The sequence below is a fragment of the Dendrobates tinctorius genome, unplaced genomic scaffold, assembly GCF_039654945.1.
Source record: "Dendrobates tinctorius isolate UK_male_01 unplaced genomic scaffold, ASM3965494v1 ptg000120l, whole genome shotgun sequence".
NCBI lineage: Eukaryota > Metazoa > Chordata > Amphibia > Anura > Dendrobatidae > Dendrobates > Dendrobates tinctorius.
The window spans coordinates 17817850-17844022 of NW_027361788.1; the positions used below are offsets into that span (position 1 = coordinate 17817850).

At 42.9% G+C, this 26173-nt stretch overlaps 1 protein-coding gene across 1 annotated transcript in view; it reads left to right on the forward strand.

Annotated features, from left to right (window-relative positions):
- The window catches only part of MECP2 (methyl-CpG binding protein 2), a 105485-nt gene extending 80779 nt beyond the window's left edge, over positions 1-24706 (forward strand). The window contains exons 2-3 of the mRNA XM_073590798.1: positions 17346-17687; positions 22963-24706. Coding sequence (XP_073446899.1) covers positions 17346-17687; positions 22963-24001 — 1381 coding nt within the window. The 3' untranslated portion in view covers positions 24002-24706. The remainder of the gene's footprint in view (positions 1-17345; positions 17688-22962) is intronic.
- Positions 24707-26173: the final 1467 nt, after the last annotated feature.

The following is a 26173-nucleotide window of genomic DNA, read 5'->3' on the forward strand; positions in this document are numbered from 1 at the left end:
AATTTTTGTGAAAAAAAAGTACTTTTTTTTTTTTTTTTTACAGATCAATTTGTGAAGCACCTGGAGGTTCAAAGTGATCATTATGCATCTAGATAAGTTCCTTGGGGGGGTCTAGTTTCCAAAATGGGGTCACTTGTGGGGGAGCTCCAATGTTTAGGCACACAGGTGCTCCCCAAACGCGACATGGCAACCGCTAAATATTCGAGCATATTTTCCATTCAAAAAGTCAAATGGTGCTACTTCCCTTCTGAGCCCTGCCGTGCACCCAAACAGTGGTTTATGACCACATATGTGGTATCAGTGTATGCAGGAGAAATTGTCCAACAAATTTTAGGATCCATTTTATCCTGTTGCCCATGTGAAAATGAAAAAATTGTTGGAAAATGTCCATTTTTATCCTTCCACGTTGCTTTAGTTCCTGTGAAACACCTGAAGGGTTAATAATCTTCTTGAATGTACCGTAGTTTTGAGTAGCTTGAGGGGTGCAGTTTACAGAATGATGTCACTTTTGGATATTTTCTGCCATATAGACCCCTCAAAGTGACTTCAAATGTGAGGTGGTCCCTAAAAAAAAAAATGGTTTTGTAAATTTTTTTGTAAAAATGAGAAATAACTGGTCAACTTTTAACCCTTATAACTTCCTAACAAAAAAAATGTGTTTCCAAAATTGTGCTGATGTAAAGTAGGCATGTGGGAAATGTTATTTAGTAACTCTTTTGTGTCACATAACTCTCTGGTTTAACAGAGTAAAAATTCAAAATTTGAAAATCGCGAAATTTTCGCCAAATTTCTGATTTTTTTCACAAATAAGCACAAAAATTATCGACCTAAATTTACCACTAACATGAAGCCCAATATGTCACAAAAACACAATCTCAGAATCGCTAGGATCCGTTGAAGCGTTCCTGAGTTATTACCTCATAAAGGGACACTGGTCAGAATTGCAAAAAATGGCCTGGTCATGAAGGGGCTAAAGACTAAACTTCAGACAAAAAGGCCCACAAACAAACAGCAACTTAAAACCACCGCAGTGAAGGCCTGGCAGAGCATCAAAAAGGAGGAAACACAGCGTCTGGTGATGTTCATGAGTTCAAGACTTCAGGCAGTCATTGCCAACAAAGGGTTTTCAACCAAGTACTAGAAATGAACATTTTATTTACAATTATTTAATCTGTCCAATTACTTTTGGTCCCTTTAAAAACAGGGTGGCACATGTTAAGGAGCTAAAACTCCTAAACCCTTCTTCCAATTTTAATGTGGATACCCTCAAATGAAGGCTGAAAGTCTGAACTTCAACTGCAAACTGAATTGTTTTGTTTAAAATTTATTGTGGTAATGTCTAGAACCAAAATTAGAAAAATGTCTCTGTCCAAATATATATGGACCAAACTGTATATTTACTTTGAAGGCACCTGCTTAGGGAGTTAAATAATTTCAGCATCCCTGTAAACACGTGCTTGCATCTCACTGTGAGCTGGATCACCACCAAATTGTCATTGAACGTGTTTTTTTTGCCGGTGATGCCTTCAGTCTCATAGAAATTTGACAGGTTAAAAAAAGTTAGAGATTTTTTTGCTATTTTCTACGTTTGCCTAAAGGCCCCTTTACATTTAGCGATGCACCAGCGATCCGACCAGTGATCCGACCTGGTCAGGATCGCTGGTGCATCGCTAAAAGATCACTAGTGAGCTGTCACACAGGCAGACCTCACAGCGATGCAGCAGCGACGCAGCACACGATACTCACCTTTCACACGCAGCGATCCTGACGTCCTCCCGCCCGCCTCCACGCATCGCTCGTCGGCGCCAGCAGGAAGCTCAGCAGGAAGCTGACGACGAGAAATGGAGCCGGACGTTCTCGCGCGATCAGCGATGGACAGCGGGGGAGCCGGTCGGATGTAAGTATCACACATAGCGATATCGCTATAGCGTCACAAAATCGGTGACGTTATAGCGATATCGCTAGCGATATCGCTATGTGTAAAACCCCCTTTACACTGCCAGTACTGTTAGTTTGTTGTTTTCATTTTGCTAGCTACCTCTGGTGTGTGTGTGTGTGTGGTTTGTGGTAATGCTGTTTTCTGCAGCAATCATCTGCAAAGACATAAGTTAGTTTTTGTTTGCTAAAAGATATCTTAATGCTTATGCATGTACATTTTTTTTGCTCTAGCTAGTCTTGTAAAGTTGCATGGGCATACTGTATAGCAAAAAGCTGTATTGATGAAACAATCCTTTAAAATTTAAATGGACTCTGTCACTGGGGTTTTGCCACCTAATCTGAGATCAGCATAATGAAGAGACAAAGACCCTGATTTTATCACTAGAGGACTAGTAAGCTTGCTGCCAGATTGTCCACCATATTCATGTGCTCCCATCACTGATTGCAGCTTCCTGCCTATGCACAGTGTAACCAGAAAGCTGCGAATCAGTGATGTGAGCGGGGTCATACAGAGAATTACTAGATCTGCAGGAGAGAAAACTGATTGTATTAAAATGACAGCAAGCAGCGCTCAGTAAGTGACACATCTCTGGAATCAGGCTCCCTGACTCATGATCATGTTGCTTTCACATGGAATAGCAAGAACCTGGTGACAGATTCCCTTTAAGAGTTATTGAGGCCCTTAAAGATAAATAGTTATTTGACTATTTGATGTGACAACACGGCAATGAAGGGCGAACTACCTCTGTGTCTGAACTGTTAAGATATGACACTGGTTTACTCCATCTTTGAATCAGCCCAGCAGTGAAATAGACTTTTTTTTTCCCCCTTGTACCTTTTATTAATTCACAAAATCAAAACTGACTGTATTTCATCATGAGGCTGAATTAACTTTGCTTCAAACTCTGCCCTTGTGAGCATAGTGAAGGGGGAAATGTTGAATCTACATTGATCAGTCTTTGTCATTGTGTTAATCAAATAGTGTTTATCAAAATAATATCTGATGTAGTACTCAGAATCAGTGCAAGCGTGTCTGTGCTCGACTGGTGATGCAACGCTGGAGGCCGTTCTTTTCATTCCCGTTTGCTTCTATTATTCTAGCTTCCCCCCCCCACACTGAATAGTGAAATCCATATTTCTATTTTTTTTATTATTATAGTAAAGCAATTATATTTTTCCCATGATGTGGTCTGTAAATCACGCCGAAAGGACTTCACTTAGAGAAATCAGGGAGTTTATCATGATCTCTCTCTTCCTGGTCGCTGTACAAGCGGCGCTGATAGGGTGCTGTGTGTAGATTTTTAACTGTCAATAAAATTTAATATTTATGATCAATATTATTGTTGTTGGAGGATCTTGTTCTAAGTATAGATTCTCTGCTGTATATAGAGTTTAGGATGCAATCTCAATCCTCATTCTGTCATAGTGGTCATGTTGGGTGTCATGAGGGACAGGAGCAGCTGCGTCTAAGCAGAACCTGATCTCCTTTACAGTACAGACAGGAGGCTGAATTTACCCTGTAACTGCGTCTAAAATGCCAGCCCCAGTTACAAGGGAAAGCATGCTCCAGCACATATAGTGCTGAGAGAGGGCATTTCTGTGCCTAACTCAACTGCAGCTGAGTGAGTACAAACCTCTACAATTGGTAGAGACCGCAGGCTCGAATCCCAAGGGACAGTGTGACTGCCGCAGAAATACAGCATGTCCTGGGTGAAAGTGACTACAGGAGTGAAAGTCAACAACATAGAGATAATTGGGCAGTTACTTTTGCTAGGGCCATGCAGACGCAAGGTATTAGACATGGCCCATACAAGTGTTAGGTGGTCATCTGGGCGTCAAAAGAAAAACAGGAACAGATCTTTCAGAGGTTCTATTGGCCCGGTTGTCACCGAGAAATCGTAAATTAATTGTAAGTCATATCCCACCTGCCAGCTGACCTCCCCAGTGTCTCACTTCTGTAGCACCTTAGTGCCGTTGCCTATCATTGAGGTGCCATTTAATCGCATAGCCATGGATCTAGTTGGACCCCGCTTCAAATTCACCAGAGGGCATCACTATATCGTGATAGTACTTAACTATGCTACACAGTACCTAGAGGCTGTACCATTACAAAACTCCTCCGCCAAGAGTATAGCCCGGGAGTTGATCTACATAGTTTTAGAACAGGGTTGCCTAAGAAGATCATAACGGACCAATGGACCCCATTCATGTTAGAGGTGATGAGGGAATTGTGCAAAACCCTGCAAATCACACAACTCCGAATCTCAGTCTATCATCCGCAGATAGTTGTCTTTGGGGAAAGGTTTACTAAAACTTGAAGGCCATGTTGAAGAAGGTCGTAGAGGATGGCCGAGACTGGGACTGTCTACTGCTGTTCCTCCTATTGTCCATCAGAGAAATCCAACAGGCCTCTACTGGATTCTCCTCTATTGAACTATTGTATGGCCGACACCCCCATGGGTTCATGGACGTAGCAAAGGAGACATGAGAGGCGGCGTCTACACCCTACCAAAGTGTAATTGAAAATGTGGCAAGAGAGAATTGCCGAGGTGATGCCCATCGCGAAAGAACGCCTCCTTCAAAGCACAAGAGGCACAGTCAAGGGTGTATAATAGATCGACGAGGGTGAGACACTTCAAACCTGGGGATCGGGTACTGGTGCTGGTACCTATAGTGGAGAGCAAATTCCTGGCCAAGTGGCAGGGCCCCTATGAAGTAGTTGAAAAGGTTGGTGACATCAACTATAAAGTTGACCAACCAGAGGGAAGGAAGCCAGGTGTACCACGTCAACCTGATTAAGCCATGGCAAGATAGGAGCCCGTGGAAGCTCCATATTTGGTGGCTAAGTCTGAAGCTGACGTAGAAGAGGTTAAGATGGCAGAGATGCTGTCACGTGCCCAAAAGCAACAGTGCTGAGAATTTCTACATCTGAACAGAGATCTGTTCTCAGAACTACCCAGGGTGGACTAGGATCATAGAGCATGAGGTTCTGACAGAGCCTCATGTCTGGGTAATCTTGAATCCATATTGGATTCTCGAAGCCCGCCAAGAGGTAATCTCGAAAGAGGTGAAGCGAATGCTGAGCCTGGGGGTCATTGAAGAGCCCAAGAGTGGCTGGTCCAGTCCCATAGTCTTAGTGCCGAAACCAGATGGAGAATGGGAAGCTGAATGAGGTGTCTAAGTTCGATATGTACCAAATGCCCCGTGCCAAATTGATTGAGAGGCTAGGGCCGACCCAGTACATTACCACCTTTGACCTCACAAAAAGGTATTGGCAAATTCCCATGTCCCAAGACGCCACGGAGAAGACTGCCTTCTCAATGCCAAACGGATGCTTCCAGTACACAAGGATGCTGTTTGGTTTACAAGGAGCTCCAGCCATCTTCCAGAGAGCCATGGACCAGATCCTAACTCCTCACAAGAGGTACGCAGCATCTTACCTGAATGACATCGTGATCTTCAGCCAGGATTAGGGAAGCCATCTGAGCAGTCCAGGAAATACTTGATGCTCTACAGAAGGCGGGGTTTTCCATAAACCCGAAGAAATGTGCCATGGGAATGGAGGAAGCTAAATACTTGGGCTGTCATAAGCAGGGACAAAATAAAGCCCCAAATAAATAAAGTTGAGGCGATCCAGAGTTGGCCACAACCCCTCTCAAAGAAGCAGGTCTGAGCGTTCCTGGGCATTGTGGGCTATTACCACCAGTTTATCCCTAACTTTGCCATGATAGCCGCCCCTCTGACGGACCTCCTTAAAGGGACAAAGTCGGCTATGGCTAAAGCCCCTGTTACACACTGCGATATAGCTAGCAATATCGCTGTAAAGTCACCGATTTTGTGACGTTGCAGCGATATTGCTAGCGATATCGCTGCATGTGATACTTACCTCCGACCAGCTCCCCCGCTGGTTATCGCTGATCGCGCGAGAAGTTCTTGGCTCATTCCTCGTCGGTCACTTCCTGCGGCGCTTCCTGCTGTGACGATGAGCGACGCGTGGAGCCGGGCGGGAGGACGCAGGATCGCCGCGTCTGACAGGTAAGTAGCGATCCCCGTCCCCAGCGATGTCGCTGGTGAGATCTGCCTGTGTGGCAGCTCACTAGCGACCACATAGCGATGCACCAGCGATCCTGACCGCGTCATATCGCTGGTTGGGATCGCTGGTGCATCGCTAGGTGTGTAACGGTACCCTAAGTGTTCTCCAGAAGCTGAGACAGCCTTCCAGGAAGTGAAACTAATCCCTGTGTAAACAATCAGTGCTGGTATCACCGGATTCCTATAAGAAGTTTGTTGTCCAGACGGACGCATCAGATGTCGGGCTGGGCATTGTCTTATCACAAGAGGTGAACGGGGAAGAGCACCTCACAATGTATCTAAGTTGGAAGTTATCCTGCGAGAAGAATTGATCTATAGTAGAGAAGGAATGTTTGGCCATCAAGTGGGCGTTAGACACTCTAAGGTACTACCTCTTAGGCAGGAAGTTCAGGCTAGTGTCAGACCATGCCCCACTGAAGTGGATGAGAGAGAAGGAGAACAATGCCAGTGTTACCAAGTTATTCTTAGCATTTAGGATTTTAACTTCCATGTAGTGCATAGGCCTGGGAAACTGCATGGCAGTGCTGAGTCCTCTTGCAGTATGTGGCCTAGTGCTTTGTTATATTCCTTGTGCAGTAGGCTTTGTAATTTGTGCACATCTCTAGTCCCAGCCCTGGAGTCATATGTGGACCTTTCATGGAGTCATTGCCCAAGAAACACATTTTTTTACTCCCATTATATTAAACAGGTTTGCTAAAGTGAAGTTCTATTTAAAATAATGAGCTTATACTCCAAATGGCAGCTGCACTGATAGGCTCCCTGTAAAGTGAACTCCATGGTCTAATGATGTGTAAAAAGTCACACAGGATCAGCTAGCAAAGGTCTGAGGCTAAGTGCAGACGTACTTTTTAGCCCTGCGGATTTTTCCGCGCAGAATGGAAGAAATCCGCAGGTCAAATGACCTGCATTTTTCCTGCGGATATCTTCCTGTTTTCTTGCGGTTTTTGTGCGGTTTTCCCCTGCGGATTTCCCCCTGCGGATTTGGAGAGTGGAGCAGGTGGAAAACCGCACAAAAGAAGTGACATGCTGCATATTTTGAACCACAAGAACCGCGCGGAAAAATCCGCAGCGTCTGCACAGCGTTTTTTTTTTTCAATTGACTAACATGCTACTGTACATCACAATGCGGATATGCAATGTTTCTGCGCGGTAAAATCTGCTGCGGATCCACTGGATATCTGCATCGTCTGCACATGGCCTAAAAGCTCAGAGGAATTGCTGCAAGGTGACTCACACATCCTGTTGGGGTTTCACTGAACAGTTGACTAATGAAAGTACAAAATGTAGAAAGTGGGTTTTATTCATTGTTAAAAGCCTATTTTACAATGGGGTGGAATTTTAAATAGGACATCTAATTACATCGTATCTATGCTGCACTTTTCCCAAAAGCAGAACTGAATAGGAGAGTGTTATTACCGACAGGCAGTGAGTCCATCGGATAGGACGGCTGTGAAGTACTGCTTCAGCTGTGTGACATATAGTTCTGTAAGTCATTGTTCGTAAATAAAGTGAAGCAATCGAGACACGGCTTTTGTAGCTCATTGTAGGAGCAGGCAGTATATGCTGTAAGGTCATACTCCATGATGGAAACCATCAGCCCTTGCCTCTCGTACCAGACCCTTTCTGGAGAAAATAATCTCGTGTCTCCTGTGAAGGTGCTGGCCTTTTGCTACAGTCGTCAGTTTCTATCCTAAAAAATATGTACGAAATATAGTGAAAGTATATTAACCCCTTTACCCCCAAGGGTGATTTGCATGTTAATGACCAGGCCAATTTTTACAATTCTGAGCACTGTCCCTTTATGAGGTAATAACTCTGGAACGCTTCCATGGATCCAGGTGATTCTGATATAGTTTTCTCGTGACATATTGTACTTCATGATAGTGGTAACATTTCTTTGATATGACTTGAGTTTTTGTGTGAAAAAAAACGGAAATTTAGCGAAAAATTTCACAATTTTTCAACTTTGAATTTTCATGCCAATAAAACAGAGAAATATGTCACAAAATTGTTAAAAAATAACATTTCCCACATGTCTACTTCACATCAGCACAATTTTGGAACCAAAATTTTATTTTATTAGGACATTATAAGGGTTAAAAGTTGACTAGCAATTTCTAATTTTTGCAACACCATTTTTTTTAGGGACCACCTCACATTTGAAGTCACTTTGAGGGGTTTATATGATAGAAAATACCCAAAAGTGACATTATTCTAAAAACTGCACTCCTCAAGGTGCTCAAAATCACATTCAAGAAGTTTTTTAACCCTTTAGGTGCTTCACAGGAATTTTTGGAATGTTTAAAAAAAAAAATGAACATTTAACTTTTTTCACAAAAAATTTACTTCAGATCCAATTTGTTTTATTTGCTACCAAGGGTAGCAGAAGAAATTGGACCCCAAAATCGTACGCTGATACCCCATATATGCAGGTAAACTACTGTTTGGGCGCATGACAGAGCTCGGAAGGGAAGGAGCGCCATTTGACTTTTCAGTGCAAAATTAGCTGTAATTGAGATTGGGCGCCATGTCGCGTTTGGAGAGCCCCTGATGTGCCTTTGAACCCTCAAGTGCTTCATAGAAGTTTAGAATGTAGAGCCGTAAAAATAAAAAATCTTATTTTTTCACAAAAATGATCTTTTCACCCCCAATTTTTTATTTTCCCAACGGTAACAGGAGAAATTGGACCCCAAAAGTTGTTGTGCAATTTGTCCTGAGTATGCTGACACCCCATATGTGGAGGTAAACCACTGTTTTGGCGCATGGCAGAGCTCGGAAGGGAAGGAGCACCGTTTGACTTTTTCGACGTAGAATTGGCTGGAATTGAGATCAGATATGCCTAAACAGTGTAAACCCCCCAATTCTAATTCCATCCCTAACCCCAACACTCCCCTAACCCTATTCCCAACCCTAACTTTAACTCTAACTTTAGCCCCAACCCTAACTTTAGCTCTAACCCCAACCCTAATGGCAAAATGGAAATAAATACATTTTTTTTATTTTATTATTTTTCTCCAACTAAGGGGGTGATAAAGGGGGGGGGTTTGATTTACTATTTATTGTTTTTTTTATAGCGTGTTTTTATGTTTGGCTGCTGTCACACACTAAAAGACGCTTTTTATTGCAAAAAGTTTTTGCATCACCACATTTTGAGAGCTATAATTTTTTCAAATTTTGGCCCACCGAGTCATGTGAGGTCTTGTTTTTTGCAGAATGAGTTGACGTTTTTATTGATAGCCTTTTTCGGGCACATGACATTTTTTGATTGCTTGTTATTCCGATTTTTGTGAGGCAGAATGAACAAAAACCAGCAATTGATGAATTTCTTTCTTTTGAGGGGGGGGGGGCGCGTTTATATACCGTATATACTCGTGTATAAGCCGAGATTTTCAGCCCATTTTTTGGGGCTGAAAGTCCCCCTCTCAGCTTATACACGAGTCATATACCTGGGGGTCGGTGGGGTAGGGGGAGCGGGGATGTCAGAGATCATACTTACCTCCCCTGGCGCTGTCTCTCTGCAGCCCCCCAGCTTCTCCACGGTCTCCCTTCCTGCCTTCAGCGGTCACATGGTACCGCTCATTAAACTCGTGAATATGCGCATATTCATGAGTGTAATGAGCGGTATCACGTGACCGCTGAAGGCAGGAAGGGAGATCGTGGAGAAGCGGGGCTGCCGCTGCAGAGACCGCGCCAGGGGAGTTAAGTATAGCGATCTTCACCTGTTCGGAGTGTCCATCGCTGCTCACCGCTATCTGCTGCATCCACTGTCTGTGACGGTTTAGGCAGCAGGGGGCACGGTGATGTGGCTAGTGCCCGCTGCGCCCTCTGCTGCCTGAACGTCACTGGCAGACAACATGGCAAACAGCGGTGAGCAGCGATGGCCCCCATACAGGTGAGGTCCTGAGCAGGAGAGGTGAGTATGGCTTTTTTTTTTTTTTTGCAGCATATGGGGGCATAATATAAATGGGCATTTTATGGGGGCATATCCTATGGGGCTAGTCTATGGGGCAGCATATGGGGGCATAGTCTATGGGGCAGCATATGGGGGCATATTCTATGGGGCAGCGAATGGGGGCATAATCTATGGAGCAGTGTATGGGGGCATAATCTATGGAGCATCTTATGGGGGCATAATCTATGGAGCATCTTATGGGGCCATAACCTTTATAGAGCATTATATGGGGTATATTATTCTATGGAGCATCTTATGGGGCCATTATTAACCTTTGTGCAGCATTATATGGGGTGTATTTTGTATGGAGCATCTTATGGGGCCATCATGAACTGTATGGATCATTACATGGGGCTCCTGATTCAATATGGATATTCAAAAACTTTTACCCTACTGATGTCTCAATTAATTTTACTTTTATTGGCATCTATTTTTATCTTTGAAATTTACTAGTAGGTGCTGCATTTTCCTCCTTAGGCTTATACGCGAGTCAATAAGTTTTCCCAGTTTTTTGTGGCAAAATTAGGGGGGGTCAGCTTATACACGGGTCGGCTTATACACGGGTCGGCTTATACACGAGTATATACGGTAGTTCCGCATGTGATAAAATTGGTAAAGCAATTTTATTTTTCGGGTCAGTACGATTACAGCGATGCTGTATCTTTTTTTATGTTTTGGTGCTTTTATATAATAAAAACTATTTTATAGAAAAAATAATTATTTTTGCATCGCTTTACTCTCAAAGCTATAACTTTTATTTTTCCGCTGATGGAGCTGTATGGCGGCTTTTTTTTTTGGCGGGACAAGATGACGTTTTCAGCTGTACCACATTTATTTGTATCCGTCTTTTTGATCGCGTGTTATTCCACTTTTTGTTCGGCGGTATGATGATAAAGCATTGTTTTTTTGCCTTTATTTTTTTAATGGTGTTCACTTAAAGGGATAACTAGTGGGACAGTTTTATAGGTTGGGTCGTTACGGATGAAGTGATACTAAATATGTGTACTTTTATTGTTTAGATTTTTTTTATTTAAGTATTTATTGATTGAATAAATATTGACTTTTTTATTATTTTTTAATACTTTTACAATTATTTTAAATTTTTTTTTTTAATTTCATTCTAACTTTTACACTCATTTTAGCAGGCTGATCGCTATGCCATATAAGCTGTCAGTGCTGCACTGTGTGCACACTGACCTCAGAGACTTCATGACAGGAAGTCTCTGAGCTCTTGTAACCCGGATGTTGTCATGACGGCATCGTGTTACCATGGGAGCAATAGGGACCTCGCGTCATACCACAGGGTCTCCGATCCAAAGTCTCAGGGCCTGTCAGAGCTGACAGCCCCTGTGCCTGCTCCCGGAACGATGCGATCATATTTGATCGCAGTGTTCCAAGGGTTAAAGTGCCAGGAGTGGTCCGTGACCACTCCTGGCACTCAGCCGTGCTTCCCCCTTTAGTGCGGCTAATCGCGTATGATGTACTATTCCGTCCATGGTCATTAAGGCCAAGGGCACATGGCCGAAATAGTACATCAAAGGTCAGAAATGGGTTAACCAGTTCAATATCGGGCCATTTACCCCAGCTCCTGCTGCAGTCACATTTTCGCATTTTTTTCTTCATACATGCGGTTTATAGGTTTGTAAAATAAAAAAAAATTCTGTATTTCAAGTAATTTCTGCAACCTTTTTTTCCGTGATCCATGAGACTTTATTTACATGTGACAGTCTTATAATCTCAATTTTTTGGTGATATTGAAAAAGGAAAGGAAGTAAGTGTCTGTTTTTCCATTCAAGACTGGAATCTGCTGTGCTGGCTGAAAATTCCCATTCTTAAGATTGCTGGAGGTTTGACTGCTGGGACTTAGGGTTCTTTCAGATGTCAGTGTGTCCGGTACGTGTTGTGACAGTTTTCATACGTACCAGAGACAAACACACACATAGATCCAATCAAGTGTGTGGGTCTGTGCATATGTCAGTGTGTTTCCATGGACAAAATACGCTGACGTCCATTTTTTAACAGCAACATGGGCCGTTTTCGAAAAACGTCCCGCACATTGATGACACATGGATGAGATCCGTGTGTCATCAGTGTGACATGTACCGGCGCCTAGCAAGCAGCGGTACAGTTTGCGCTGTTCATCGGCGCTGGGTGCTGAAGACAGCTCTCATCATTCTCCCTTGCTCATGCTGTGATCAGCGCGAGTAGGGGAGAATGTTGAGAGTTATATTCAACAGAGAACAGCAAGAGCAGGCAGCGGTTGCTGAGGAAGCATTCCTCAGCCGACACCTACACTATAAATAAATAAATTAAAAAAATTGGCTCTGGTTCCCCTGTATTTTTGATAACCATCCAGGCAAAACTGACAGCTGCGGGCTGCAACCCCACGCTGTTTTTTTTTTGTTACAATTTTTGAAATTAAAAAACAGCATTTTTGACAACCAGCCTTGCTAAAGCAGACAGCTGGGGGCTTGTATTCTCAGGCTGGTAAGGGGCCATGGATATTGACACCCCACCCACCCTAAAAATAGCAGCTGACAGCCACCCAGAAAAGACACATCTATTAGATGCACCAATTCTGGTGCTTTGCCCAGCTCTTCCTACCTGCCCTGTGGCAGTGGCAAGTGGGGAAGTATTTGTGGGGTTGATGTTGCCTTTGTATTGTCTGGTGACATCAAGCCCACAGATTGGTAATCTATCCATTACTGAGGGTGTGTGCACACGTTGCGGATTCTGCTGCGGATTTTTCCGCACAGATTTAGCTAAATCCGCATGTCAAATGACCTGCGTTTTACCTGCGGATTTAGTGCGGATTAGCCTGCAGTTTCCCCTGCTTTTTGACACCTGGTGAAGGAGCAGGTGTCAAACCGCTACGGATTCCGCACAAAGAATTGACATGCTGCAGATTTAAAACCGCAGCTAATCCGCGCGGAAAAATCTGCAGCATGTGCACTGCGATTTTCAATTTCCATTGACTATAAAGTACTGTATAACGCAGGAGAAACTGCTCCGGATCCGCCGGGCCAAATCTGCTGCGGATCCGCAGCAGAATCCGCAACGTGTGCACACACCCTGATCCTATGGTTGTATGGTAAATAAACATAGCAAGTATAAAGTCTTTTATGTGAAATAAAAACAAACACACCTTTTCATTTTTTAAAAAAATAACAAACACAGGTGAGTATAACACCCATTCCATTGAAGCCAACTTCTCCTGTAATAAAAGATAAATAAAAAAACAATATCCTTCACCTGTGAGATGTTCTGTCCTAACCCACAATCCATCTCTGGGGATAAATAATTTTCAACCTGGACGGTGGCAAGATGTGACCCTCCAGGCTGAGAACCACTGATGAATGAGCTGCTGTGATCGCAGCATCAATGAGCAGCGGTGACCTCCTTGAGTAGTAGTCCCAGCCACCTGATGTCGCTGTTATCAGTTGAATATAACTCTCAACATTCTCCCCTGCTTGCACTGATCACAATTCTAGCAGGGGAGAATGATGCGAGCGATCTTCAGCACTGCGTATTAACTCAAACAGCTGCTTCCCAGCTGCTGGTACGTGTGATACTGATGCGGCATGCGGTTGCCACATGTATAACACACACAGACACTGATATGTCCGGTATGGTTTTTTCCAGTACTGGAAATATCAGGACATGTGAAACGGGCCTTAGGGGGTTGAATAAGATGAAAGACCCAAGTAGTAGAAGTGAAGATGATGGCACTCACAATGTCGTGTGAAAATCTGTTTTACTGCCTGCTATGAAATAGTAATTAGATGGAGAAAGTACAGGCAAGCAATAGCAGTCTACGTCTTTTTCTTGTCTACTTGACCTTTCTCAAGCCTCCATACATGTTAGACTAATGTTTGCCGAACCCAACGATTTTGATGGTTTGGCCAACTATCTTATGTATGTTGGAACAAATGTTGATCACGCATGTCCGATTTCAGACTGCCAATCACATTGTTTTCCTGGAGATAAGCGGACATGTCAGTCGGCAGCTTTCTCGTAAAGAATAGATGAGTGTTCCTGTGTATGGGAGAGTTGACTCAAATGGCTGTTGGCTGAAGGATTGTTTGGCTGATGGCCATCTACACTGTGTTCCAAATTATTATACAAAAAATATTTCCTCATATTTTCTCTAAATTACCTATATGAATTGCAGTCATTGTTATTTTCCATGTGTCGCATGGATTTATGTCTTTTTACATCAATTAAGGAATTTGCTCCTAAGACCCTGTGGGGGCATCACAACACATTAGGAGACCCCAATCAGAGGACAATAAAACATCCGAACTCCTTATCTATGAACTGGTCCAATATTTATGTTTCTCCCTCTCCCATAATCATTTCTGCTTCACGTCACTTGTCTCATCTATTGAATTTTTTCTGTGCTGTATTGTGCATAAATATGTGACTCTTCAGATTTTGTATTAGTCTATGCCTGATGAAGAGACCTGAGTAGTCTCGAAAGCTTGCAATGTGTTACCATCTTTTCAGTTAGCCATTAAAAGGTATCAACCACTGAGGACTCTCAATTCTGAATATTTTGTTATTTTCCAGTCATCTAATATTCTAGTATAATTGCAATGTTTTTGAACAAACTGCCTATGAAAACAGTATATTTTTTAAAATAAGAAACACTCAAAATGCATGTTCCAAATTATTATGCACAGCTGAGTTTTCAACCTTTTTATTTTTATTTTGAACAAAAAAATGGTCAATTGTGAAATTATAAGCATTATCAGCTTATTACAAAATGAAATCAAACAGTTTTCAAGTCAATACTTTATTCTAGGTGATGTTACATTTGCACATAGGACCCCTTGTTCGAAAGAAGCTTCTGAACTCTCTCGTCCATTGAATTTGTCAGTTTTTGGATGGTTTGTGCTTCAATTGTTTTGCATGTGGACAGAATACCCTCCCAGAGCTGTTGCTTAGAGATGTGAACTGCCTCCCGCCATCATAGACACTCATTTTTATGATACTCCAGAGGTTCTCAATGGGGTTGAGGTCAGGGGAAGATGGTGGCCACACCATAAGTTTGTCATCTTTTATGCCCATAGCAGCCAGAGATGCAGAATTGTTATTTGCAGCATGAGACAGTGCATTATCATGCATGAAAATGATCTTGCTGTGGAAAGCACGGTTCTTCCTCTTGAACCATGGCAGGAAGTGCTGTTTTAGAAACTCCACATAGATTATGGAGTTCATCTTTACCCCTTCAGGGATCCTAAAGGGGCCGACATTCTCTCTCCCCATGATTCCAGCCCAAAACATTACTCCACCTCCTCCTTGTTGGCACCTTAGCCATGTTTTCATGGGGTGTCCATCAACCAGCCATCCTCCACTCCATCCATCTGGACCATCAAGCGTTGCACGGCACTCATCTGTGAACAATACAGTTTGGAAGTCAGTCTTCATGTATCGTTTGGCCCACTGGAGCCGTTTCTGCTTGTGTGCAGTGGATAGAGGTGGTCGACAGGATGGCTTACGCACAGCTGCAAACCTCTGAAGGACCCTGCATCTTGTTGTTCGGGGGACGTTGGAGGCACCAGCAGCTTCAAAAACTTGTCTGCTGCTATGACAAGGCATTTTTGCAGCTGCTCTTTTAACCTGACGCAATTGCCTGTTGGAAAGAGTCCTCAATTTTTCCTTATCAGCACGCACACGTGTGTGCTGGGAATCAGCGACATACTTCTTGATTGTGGGATGATCACGATGAAGTGTCTTGGCAATGTTGATTGTAGTCATGCCTTGACCTAAATACTCCACAATTTGTTGCTTCTCAGCAGCCAACACATGCTTTTTCTTTCCCATTTTGGCAAAAAATGTAGGCTGCTTAGTAATGTGGAACAGCCTTCTTAAGTAGTCTTGCCTTTATTTGGACACACCTGCCAAACGAATTTGCACAGGTATCTGCAATTGCTTTCAGTGATATAAAGAGCCCTGACACACATCACCATCAATGAGTTTAAATGACAAACAAAAAAATTCTAACCTCATCACTCCTAAACTCTTTTTGCATAATAATTTGGAACACAGTTTAATGTATTTGACTGGCTTTAGACTCCACAGAAATGGTATAAGATACCAATATTAAGCAGCTAACATTAGTGAATATGATCTCTTTCTGAGCCAAAATCCAGCCTTGCTGGGTTCCCTGTGACTTTGATCATTATCAGTAGCTCGACATTTGTCGTCTTAAAATCATTGTGCCACAAGCTCAAGCCTAAAATTGACAATAAGGCCAGGTTCATATTGCGTTAACCCAGCCCGTTCAACGCATAGCGTTGTGCTATACCCGCTAGTGCAGATGATTCATCTGTGCTAGCGGTGACGGAGCCTCAGACTCTGCAGCCCGCGTCCAAGGCTCCGTCACTGAATAATGGCACATCTCGAGCGCATGCCGCTTTACGGCATGCGTTGCGATGCGCCCGATAATGTGGGTCAATGGCAGCGTTAACGGACTGCGTTACACCGAGTTATGCCGCGGTGTAACGCAGTCCGCCTAACGGACTGCCATAACGCAATGTGACCCCGGCCTAAGGCTTTAGTCTTCTCATTCTTATCCAGTGTTTCCCAATAAAGAGTAGTTCAGCATCCTAGATACCCTCACAAATGTAAATCCGTCATGCCAACAACTTATAGCTTCTGCCAATGTCTTTAAAGCAGATGATTATTGGAAACTCCTTATACTCATAAATCTAGATTCAGTGGCCTTTAGCACAGCTCTTCATAAAAGCCAGTTCAGTGGCTTTATCCATCCTTCTCTTATTTTCTTGTATTTGAGAAAACAGTAGGTTTTATGTTCTCACCGCAGGTTGTGGTTTTTATGGCCGTGATTTTGCCTAAATTTTTGGAGAAAAAAAAAGCATTTGTTAATACATCTTGTCATGGAAATATATATTGGTTTCACTTCCCAATGTGGAAATAGGAGGTGCAGGATAACCGCTCTAATCCAATTTAAAGGGGTTTTTAGTTTAAAAAAAAAAAATCATCTTGGATGTTGATTAATTAGTAGCAAAGCTGCTCCAATGTCTGCTTTACCAAAGTGCTGGCATCCCTTCAGCTCCTATTTCAGATCTGTGCTCGAAAGAGAAAAGCATCTCCAGAGTGGGTACATCCTGAGTGTGGTGTATAAAGGGGGCATACTGACTGCTCATGTCAATAGTTAAGGCAGGTCCCTCCTCTTTCACAACTGTTATGTAGATGGAGGGGACTTAAACCCAGTGAATAAGAATAGAAAGCAAACCATGTACCATAGGTATGAATAGATACCACTACCATACCATAGGTAGCGTATGATTTTGTGATCTGCATTTTGTTTCAATTGTAATCTTATTTTATTTTTAAGGGAGGAAAAGACGGAAGATTTAGACCAGAAAGATAAACCACCAAAACTCAGGAAAGTTAAAAAGGATAAAAAGAATGATGATGACATACCGGAAGAAGGACATCCATCAGCGCAGCAGGCAGAGGAGCCTGGTGAAGAGGGAAAAACAGAGGTACCAGAAAGTACCGAGGCTGCACCCGTGGTGCCCGCTGAAGCCTCTGCCTCCCCAAAGCAAAGGCGCTCTGTTATTAGAGATAGAGGGCCTTTGTATGAAGACCCCACTCTTCCTGAGGGCTGGACAAGAAAGCTGAAACAAAGAAAATCAGGCCGATCTGCCGGAAAATTCGATGTCTATTTGATAAAGTAAGTAGTCCAAAATTACTAGCAATGTGGATGTCTAAATTGGTATTTCAGTGCCCTGAAACCATATGGTAAATGGGTTGTAAGTTTCAGGTTTAGAAAACTCATCATAAATATCCTGTTAGGTAGTTTATGTTAAAGAGGACTTGTCACCAGGTCAAAAGTGGACAGTTTTTTCTTCATTTTTTCTTTTAAATCCATTATACAGTTACAGAGATATGAGCTTTTTTGTGCTAATTTTTATGGTCTATACCCAAGGTGGTGTGGCTATTGTGATCCTCTGGGTATGGCTTTTTTGATCCTTTGGGGCGTGGCCTTAGACTGCTCTGGATTATTCTTTGAGCCATGCTACCTTGTAAAGACCATAAAAATGTGCACTAAAAAGATGCATATCCCTAGGAATGTATGGAGGATTAAACAAATATATTTTAGTGGAGCTGCAGGAATAAAATCAGAACAAAAAGTAGCCTTTTTGACCAGGTCCTCTTTAAAGGAGTTGTCCCATATATAACATGTATTAGCTGATCCGCAGGATTAATGCTAAATGTATCACTTGGGGTCTGGCTGCTGGAACTTCGACCACAAGAATGTGGGGCTGAAAGTCTCTTGTGGAAATGGAGCTGTAGAAAGTATGACAGCCACTTCTATAGAAAGTCAATGAAGCAGCGGACATATATGCTCACTACCATTCCTTTTATACGGGACCCTGGTTGTCAGGATCTCTGGGGTTCTTGGCAACCCAAGTGATCATAATTGTATAGCCTACTCTGTGACACATACAACTCCTTTACAAGAGGGTCCTCGTGTAATAGCCAGAGGGAAGAGATGCTAACAAGCTATGAAGTCACCTTGTGTATGTACATATGGACAGCTCATTGATTTCACCTCTCCTGTATAGGCATTGTAAGTCACAGTTGACTGACTGGTGGTGGTCCCAGCATTGAGAAGCAGGGTATAGACCCCCAGAGATAACCTGATGACAGATATGTTCCAAAGAAAATAACTCCTTTAAGGGGCTTTCTGTATTTGATCCAATAGTAGTAAGATGTAAAGTGGATCATAAGGACAAAATACTGGTTGGTCGGCTGTGTCATAATGAATAAACATATGAAGGAACACGTTATGCTTCTAACTTGGTCTCATATTATACTATCCTATTAAAGGGATTGTCCAGGACAGTTTTTTTATTAGTTTTTAGGACCAGTTTTAAAAAAAAAAATAAACAGGCCGTTCTACCCAGCGCCGGCTGAAAGCGGTCTCCTGCCGGCGATACAGCATGATATTGGCAGTCACAGACCGTTGACAGAGCGGATGAGCACACTGTCGATGTGATGTCAGTGGAATGCTAATTTACTGCTGAATTGCTAGGAGGAGCTGTTGGTGACTACTCTGTGCCGGATGAGATCAGAGTCGGGCACAACAGACAGGTAGTTAGCAACTTTGTGTCTTTTATGTTTGTGCTAAAAAAAAAATGAAACCGTCCTGGGAAACCCCTTCACTTAGGCTGTGATGATTCCTTGTAACTGGCAAATCCGTCAGTCAGTGGTTGGAAAATGAGTTTCAGTAAACGCTAGTATCAAGCAATTGTGGATCATATTAGGCACCCGGGTCATGACATATCAAGGAATTTTTGGGTATGTACAGAGAACCGAAACCATTCTAGCAGTAAAGGAGCCTTCCTAACTTGCATGTGGCTAGATTAAAAATAAGCTTTAAGATATATTCTAACAATTCAATAAGTTATATAAAAGTTTCAATTTCAGCCTGTTGCAAAATGTGTGTGTATTCATCTCAAGAATGGCAAACAGAACATAACGCCCCTGATCACCCATTACCACTAGTTTCTGTTTTTTAGGTTTTCTGTTGCATTTTGCCTTCACCACTGCTGCATACCCATAACATAGGAGCACATACTGCTGAATAGCCATAGCTTTAGAAGTGACATATATAGATTTTCAGGTACAAAGTGCTAATACAGTACTGTTGTGCTGCATTTGATGTCATTGGCATAGGCCATTGATGTTTGATCATTGGGACGCCCAACGTCTCTGAGCACAGGCACAGCTAATCGTCCATATACAGTGCCTTGCGAAAGTATTTGCTCCCCTGGAACGTCTCAACCTTTTCCCACATATCATGCTTCAAACATAAAGATACCAAATGTACATTTTTTGGGAAGAATCAACAACAAGTGGAACACAATTGTGAAGTTGAATGAAATATATTGGTTATTTTAAATTTTTGTGGAAATTCAAAAACTGAAAAGTGGGGCGTGCAATATTATTCGGCCCCTTTAACTTAATACTTTGTTGCGTCACCTTTTGCTGCGATTACAGCTGCAAGTCGCTTGGGGTATGTCTCTATCAGTTTTGTACATCGAGAGACTGAAATTCTTGTCCATTCTTCCTTGACAAACAGCTCGTGCTCAGTGAGGTTTGATGGAGATCATTTGTGAACAGCAGTTTTCAGGTCTTTCCACAGATTCTCGATTGGATTCAGGTCTGGACTTTGACTTGGCCATTCTAACACCTGGATACATTTATTTGTGAACCATTCCATTGTAGATTTTGCTTTGTTTGGGATCTTTGTCTTGTTGGAAGACAAATCTCCGTCCCAGTCTCAGGTCTTTTGCAGACTCCAACGGGTTTTCTTTAAAAGTGATCCTGTATTTGGCTCCATCCATCTTCCCATCAATTTTAACCATCTTCCCTGTCCCTGCTGAAGAAAAGCAGGCCCAAAACATGATGCTGCCACCACCATGTTTGACAGTGGGGATAGTGTGTTCAGGGTGATGAGCTGTGTTGCCTTTACACCAAACATATCGTTTGACATTGTTGCCAAAAAGTTCGATTTTGGTTTTATCTGACCAGAGCACCTTCTTCCACATGTTTGATGTGTTTCCCAGGTGGCTTGTTGCAAACTTTAAACAACACTTTTTACGGATATCTTTGAGAAATGGATTTCTTCTTGCCACTCTTCCATAAAGGCCAGATTTGTGCAGTGTACGACTGATTGTTGTCCCGTGGACAAGACTGTCCCACCTAAGCTGTAGATCTCTGCAGTTCATCCAGAGTGATCATGGGCCTCTTGGCTGCATCTCTGATCAGTCTTCTCCTTGAGTGAGATGAAAGTTTAGAGGGACGGCCAGATCTTGGTAGATTTGCAGTGGTATGATACTCCTTCCTTTTCAATATGATCGCTTGCACAGTGCTCCTTGGGATGTTTAAAGTTTTGGAAATCATTTTGTATCCAAATCCGGCTTTAAACTTCTCCACAACAGTATCACGGACCTGCCTGTTGTGTTCCTTGGTCTTCATGATGCTCTCTGTGCTTCAAACAGAACCCTGAGACTATCACAGAGCAGGTGCATTTATACGGAGACTTGATTACACACAGGTGGATTATATTTATCATCATTAGTCATTTAGGACAACATTGGATCATTCAGAGATCCACAATGAATTTCTGGTGTGAGTTTGCTGCACTGAAAGTAAAGGGGCCGAATAATATTGCACACCCCACTTTTCAGTTTTTGAATTTCCACAAAAATTTAAAATAACCAATAAATTTCATTCAACTTCACAATTGTGTTCCACCTGTTGTTGATTCTTCACCAAAAATTTACATTTGGTATCTTTATGTTTGAAGCATATGTGGGAAAAGGTTGAAAAGTTCCAGGGGGCCTAATACTTTCGCAAGGCACTGTAAGTGATGCATCCCATTCACTTGAATGCAGTACATATAGACAAGCCATTCTGTTGCTATTTAGGGAAAAGAGAACGCAACGCTCACAGAGAAGTTGGCACCTCAGTGATAAAACATCGATCTTGAGGCCATGCGTGTGAAGTCCTGGACCTGACATTTAAAGGGAACCTGTCAGCAGGATTGTGCACAGTAACCTACACACAGTGTCAGGTGGACCCTGTTATACTGATTAAAATGATACCTGGGTTGATGAAATCCGTCTTGTGGTTGTTCTTTTATCTTTATTTAACAGTTTTGTGTTAATGAGATTCTCGTGCCCTAAGGCGGGGTTGGGGTATGTGGCGCTCTGATTAGATATTTAGGCAGCCTGCTGACAGGTCTCGGATCTCTCCCTGATCTGCCCCCTAATTTGTAGAAGGGAAGAAAAAAAGCAATTTGAAAATGGCTCCCGCCGCACCTGCCCAGTAGCTGCTATCGGTGTCTGCTGCGGTTATCCAATAGCTGCTGCTGCGCATGCGCCGGCGGCGCCATCTTACTGGAGAAGAAAACAATTCCTCTTCCAAGATGGGGCTGCCCGCACCTGCTCAGTAGCAGACCGGAGATAGTCGAGAGGTGCTATTGCTAAGGCACCTGCTGGCACTTTTTTTTTTTTTTTTTAAAGTATATACAGATATTCATTATGCAAACTGGGGGCAGGTCAGGGAGGGAGCAGTAACCTGTCAGCAGTCTGTATTATGAAAATCTAATCAGAGCACCACATACCCCAACCCTCCCTTAGGGCATGAGAATCTCATTAACCCAAAACTGAAAATAAAGATTAAATAACAACCACAAGACGGATTTCATCAACCAAGGTATTATTTTAATCAGTATGACGGCGCCAACCTGAAACTGTGTGTAGGTTACTGTGCACAATCCTGCTAACAGGTTCCCTGTGTGTAGGTTACTGTGCACAATCCTGCTAACAGGTTCCCTTTAAATGTAATTTTCTCTGACTGAGCTGAAACCCACTGTCTGTGCCTTCCATTTTAACACCATGTGTTTAAGTTAAGTCTAAATTTCATTGTCTGCTATGTAATTCATGCCTTGTGGTGGTCAGAAAGCCAACAATTGCAGTGTTTACAATATGACCATGGTAAGTAGTCCTGTTGAACAAGGAAAACTAGCCTAATACTGTGTAATGTTGGCTGACCGTCTATTGTGTATGTGGGCTGTCCAGCTTTTTCCTTAAGGGAAATATCAGATGACAGAAGGATTGAGCTGTTAATTTCAATATGCTGAATCCTTTTCTTCTATCTGACAATGGCTTTTTCGCCTTTCCAATGCACAGTATATGCATTCAAGTAGTCATGTACATGGAGGGGTTGGAAGAGATAGCTAATATGCATGGCCAAACATGGTATAGCTTGTATTAAATGTATTATAAACCTTCAGCCCTCCTCCTTCAGAGGTTAGACGTTTGTCTAAACTTTCAATGTTTTCAATGTGAGGCTAGATCTAATAGTGTTATAACATATATTCATGTTGTTTATGTATCTTTTTTTTTTATCTCCCCCCCCCCCCCTTTTACTAGCCCAACTGGCAAAGCTTTTCGATCCAAAGTTGAGCTTATAGCATACTTCGAAAAGGTAGGAGACACAACCCTTGATCCAAATGATTTTGACTTCACGGTAACTGGGAGAGGCAGTCCATCTCGGAGAGAGCAAAAGCAGCCGAAGAAACCCAAAGCTCCTAAGCCTGTTGGAACAGGTAGAGGAAGAGGAAGACCCAAGGGAAGTGTGAAAGCTAAGCCAGCTGTAAAATTAGAGGGCGTCCAAGTTAAACGGGTCGTAGAAAAGACTCCAGGAAAGCTTTTAGTGAAGATGCCTTTTTCAGAAAATAAGGAAGAATCAGATGCAACAACATCAGAGCAAGTCCTGGTCATCAAACGTCCAGGCCGTAAAAGAAAATTAGATACTGACCCATCGGCTGCACCGAAAAAACGGGGCCGTAAGCCAGGCAGTGTCATTGCTGCTGCAGCAGCCGCAGCAGCAGCAGCAGCAGCAGCAGCAGAGGCAGCGAAGAAGAAAGCAATCAAAGAGTCTTCCATTAGGCCGCTTTTAGAGACCGTATTACCAATAAAGAAACGCAAGACACGGGAAACTGTGAGTATAGATGTTATAGACACAGAGACCCCGGAATATCCTTCCTCTATTCTAGAAAAAAGTGTTAATATACAGAAGCCTGCAAAAAGCCCCGAAAGCAAGAGCAAAGAGAGTAGTCCTAAAAGCAGAATCATCTTACCGAAAAAGGAACAACTGCACCATCACCATCATCACCACCACCACCACCACTCTGAATCAAAAGCATCCACTACCAACCCAGAGCCAGAGACTTCAAAAGACAGCATAAGTGCCCCCGAGCCTCAGGACTTAAGTGTCAAAATCTGCAAAGATGAGAAAATCCCAGAAAATGATGGATGTGCTCAGGAGCCACCTAAGACTCAGCCTGCAGATAAGTGCAAAAACCGAGGGGAAGGCGATCGAAAAGACATTGTTTCTGCATCTGTACAAAGGCCGACCAGGGAGGAAGCGGTCGATACAAGAACACCAGTGACGGAGAGAGTTAGCTGACTTTAAGAATATTAACAAAAAACAGTTATAAAAAAAAATATATATATATATATATAAAGGCAGCTGTTGTCTCTTCTCCTTGTTGGTAGGGCTCTGACAAAGCTTCCCTATAAATGAAGTAAAGAAAAGTCTATTTTTTTTCCTCCTGTAGCTTGGAGTTTCGTAGCTTCGGGGTGGGAGTAAATGTCGAATGTGGATCTTTTTAATACCGACGAGCACAGTCAGTCAGGGGTGAAGACTTTTAACAGAGCCAGAAGCAGCTTTGCACTTTTTTTTTATACTAAATAGGCTCCTTTTGATCATGGCTTAATCTGCATCATACTACTGACCAAGGTGGGCTGTCTCCTTAACTTTTTTTAGGTATGCCAACTTAAGCTTTGCTCCTGTTTAGCACGCTGTGCCATCTCTAGTGGGGGCTCACCGTGTTGCAAATCAACGTTTCAATATCTTACATGGTAACTCAATCCATGCTCAACGTATACACAGACCACAGTATTGCCAAATGAATCTCTTCCCATGCACTGAGCCGGCAACATGTAAAACATTATTTTACCCAGTCATTAATGAAGTAATCGCTTCCCTTTTTTTGTTTTTCATTGTGACGGCTGGTTTTATCCCACAGTGGTTCATGTATATACGTAGTCCTTTTTAGCACTATTGGTTACATAACTGGCCATGTTGAACTAAACAGGAACTGGACGACAATTTCTTTGGGTATCTATTACTCGAAAACCTGATTTCTCACTCCTAAGATGAATCCTCTCTACAGATGCAGCTCTGCAATAAGCTACACTATTGGCAGTGATCATATGAAGAGGATGCAACAGTATACAGACATGTGCCGCTGTATCTGTAGACGTACGCCCATCTGTATGTGCAGATAGGATGGGGGAGAATAACATGAAATGTTCTTCCAGTTAACGTAACAGAAGTGGTTACTTCTCGTAATAATCAGTATTGCACTGTTCTTCTCACCCGTACAATCCAAACCAGAGTCGACGTTAATGAAGGCGCGAATCTAGGGATTTTATTTTTAATTTTTGGATGTTTTATGTAAATACACTAAAATTTGTTTTTCTGTTACATGACGTTGCAAAACTCTAAGGTTATGTTCACACGTTGTGTTTTTTTCTGCAGGCAAAACCTGCTCTATTGGCAGGAAAGAAGCTTCTTACGAAAAGCATGTTTTGCTGCGTTTTTCATGCATTTTTTGCTGCGTTTTTGCACTAATGACTTCCTATGGGTGAAAAAACGCTGCAAAAACTGATGGCAACCTTTTTTTGCTGCGTTTTTGCTGCTTTGTGGCACTGACTCATTGCTTCCTATCAGTGCAAAAACGCTGAAAGTAACATTCCGCTTCTTTTACAAAATGTAGCAGTTTTACAATTAAGTCAGGAAAAAATCCCAATGTGTATGCATGAGATTTCTGATATATCATAGATTTTGCTGGTACTATACAATGCAGCTTTTAATTTGCATAAAAAACGCATCAAAAATGTGACACGTGAACTTAGCCTAAAGCCTCCCGTCGTACATAGCGATCTCGCTAGCGAGATCGCTGCTGAGTCACAAGTTTTGTGACGGAACAGCGATCTCAACAGCGAGATCGCTGTGTGTGACACTGACCAGCGACCGGCCCCCCCTGCCGGTTATCGCTGATTGTCCTGGAATGGCCAGGACATTTTTTTGATCGCTAGTCTCCCGCTGGCAAGCACGCATCGCTGCGTGTGACAGGTGGGAGACCAGCCCTCTGGCACTGGTAACTAAGGTAAACACAGGGTTTCTAAGCGGCGCGCAGCGCTCAGAACCCGATGTGTACCTTAGTTACCAGCACGCTGGTGCAGGGAGCTGGTAACCAAGGTACACATCGGGTTTCTAAGTGCTGCATGCCGCTTAGAAACCCAACGTGTACCTTGGTTACCAGCTCCCTGCACTAGCGCGCTGGTAACTAAGGTACACAGTGGGTAACTAAGTGACATGCGTCGCTTGTTACCCTCCTGTCGCTGGTGCTGATCGCTGGTGAAGCTGTCTGTTTGACAGCTCACCAGCGATCATGTAGGGACACACCAGCGATCCTGACAAGGTCATATCATTGTCGGGATCGCTGGTGCGTCGCTATGTGTGACGGGGCCCTAAGTGTTAGTCTTTGTGACATTTTGTTGTGTGTTTTTT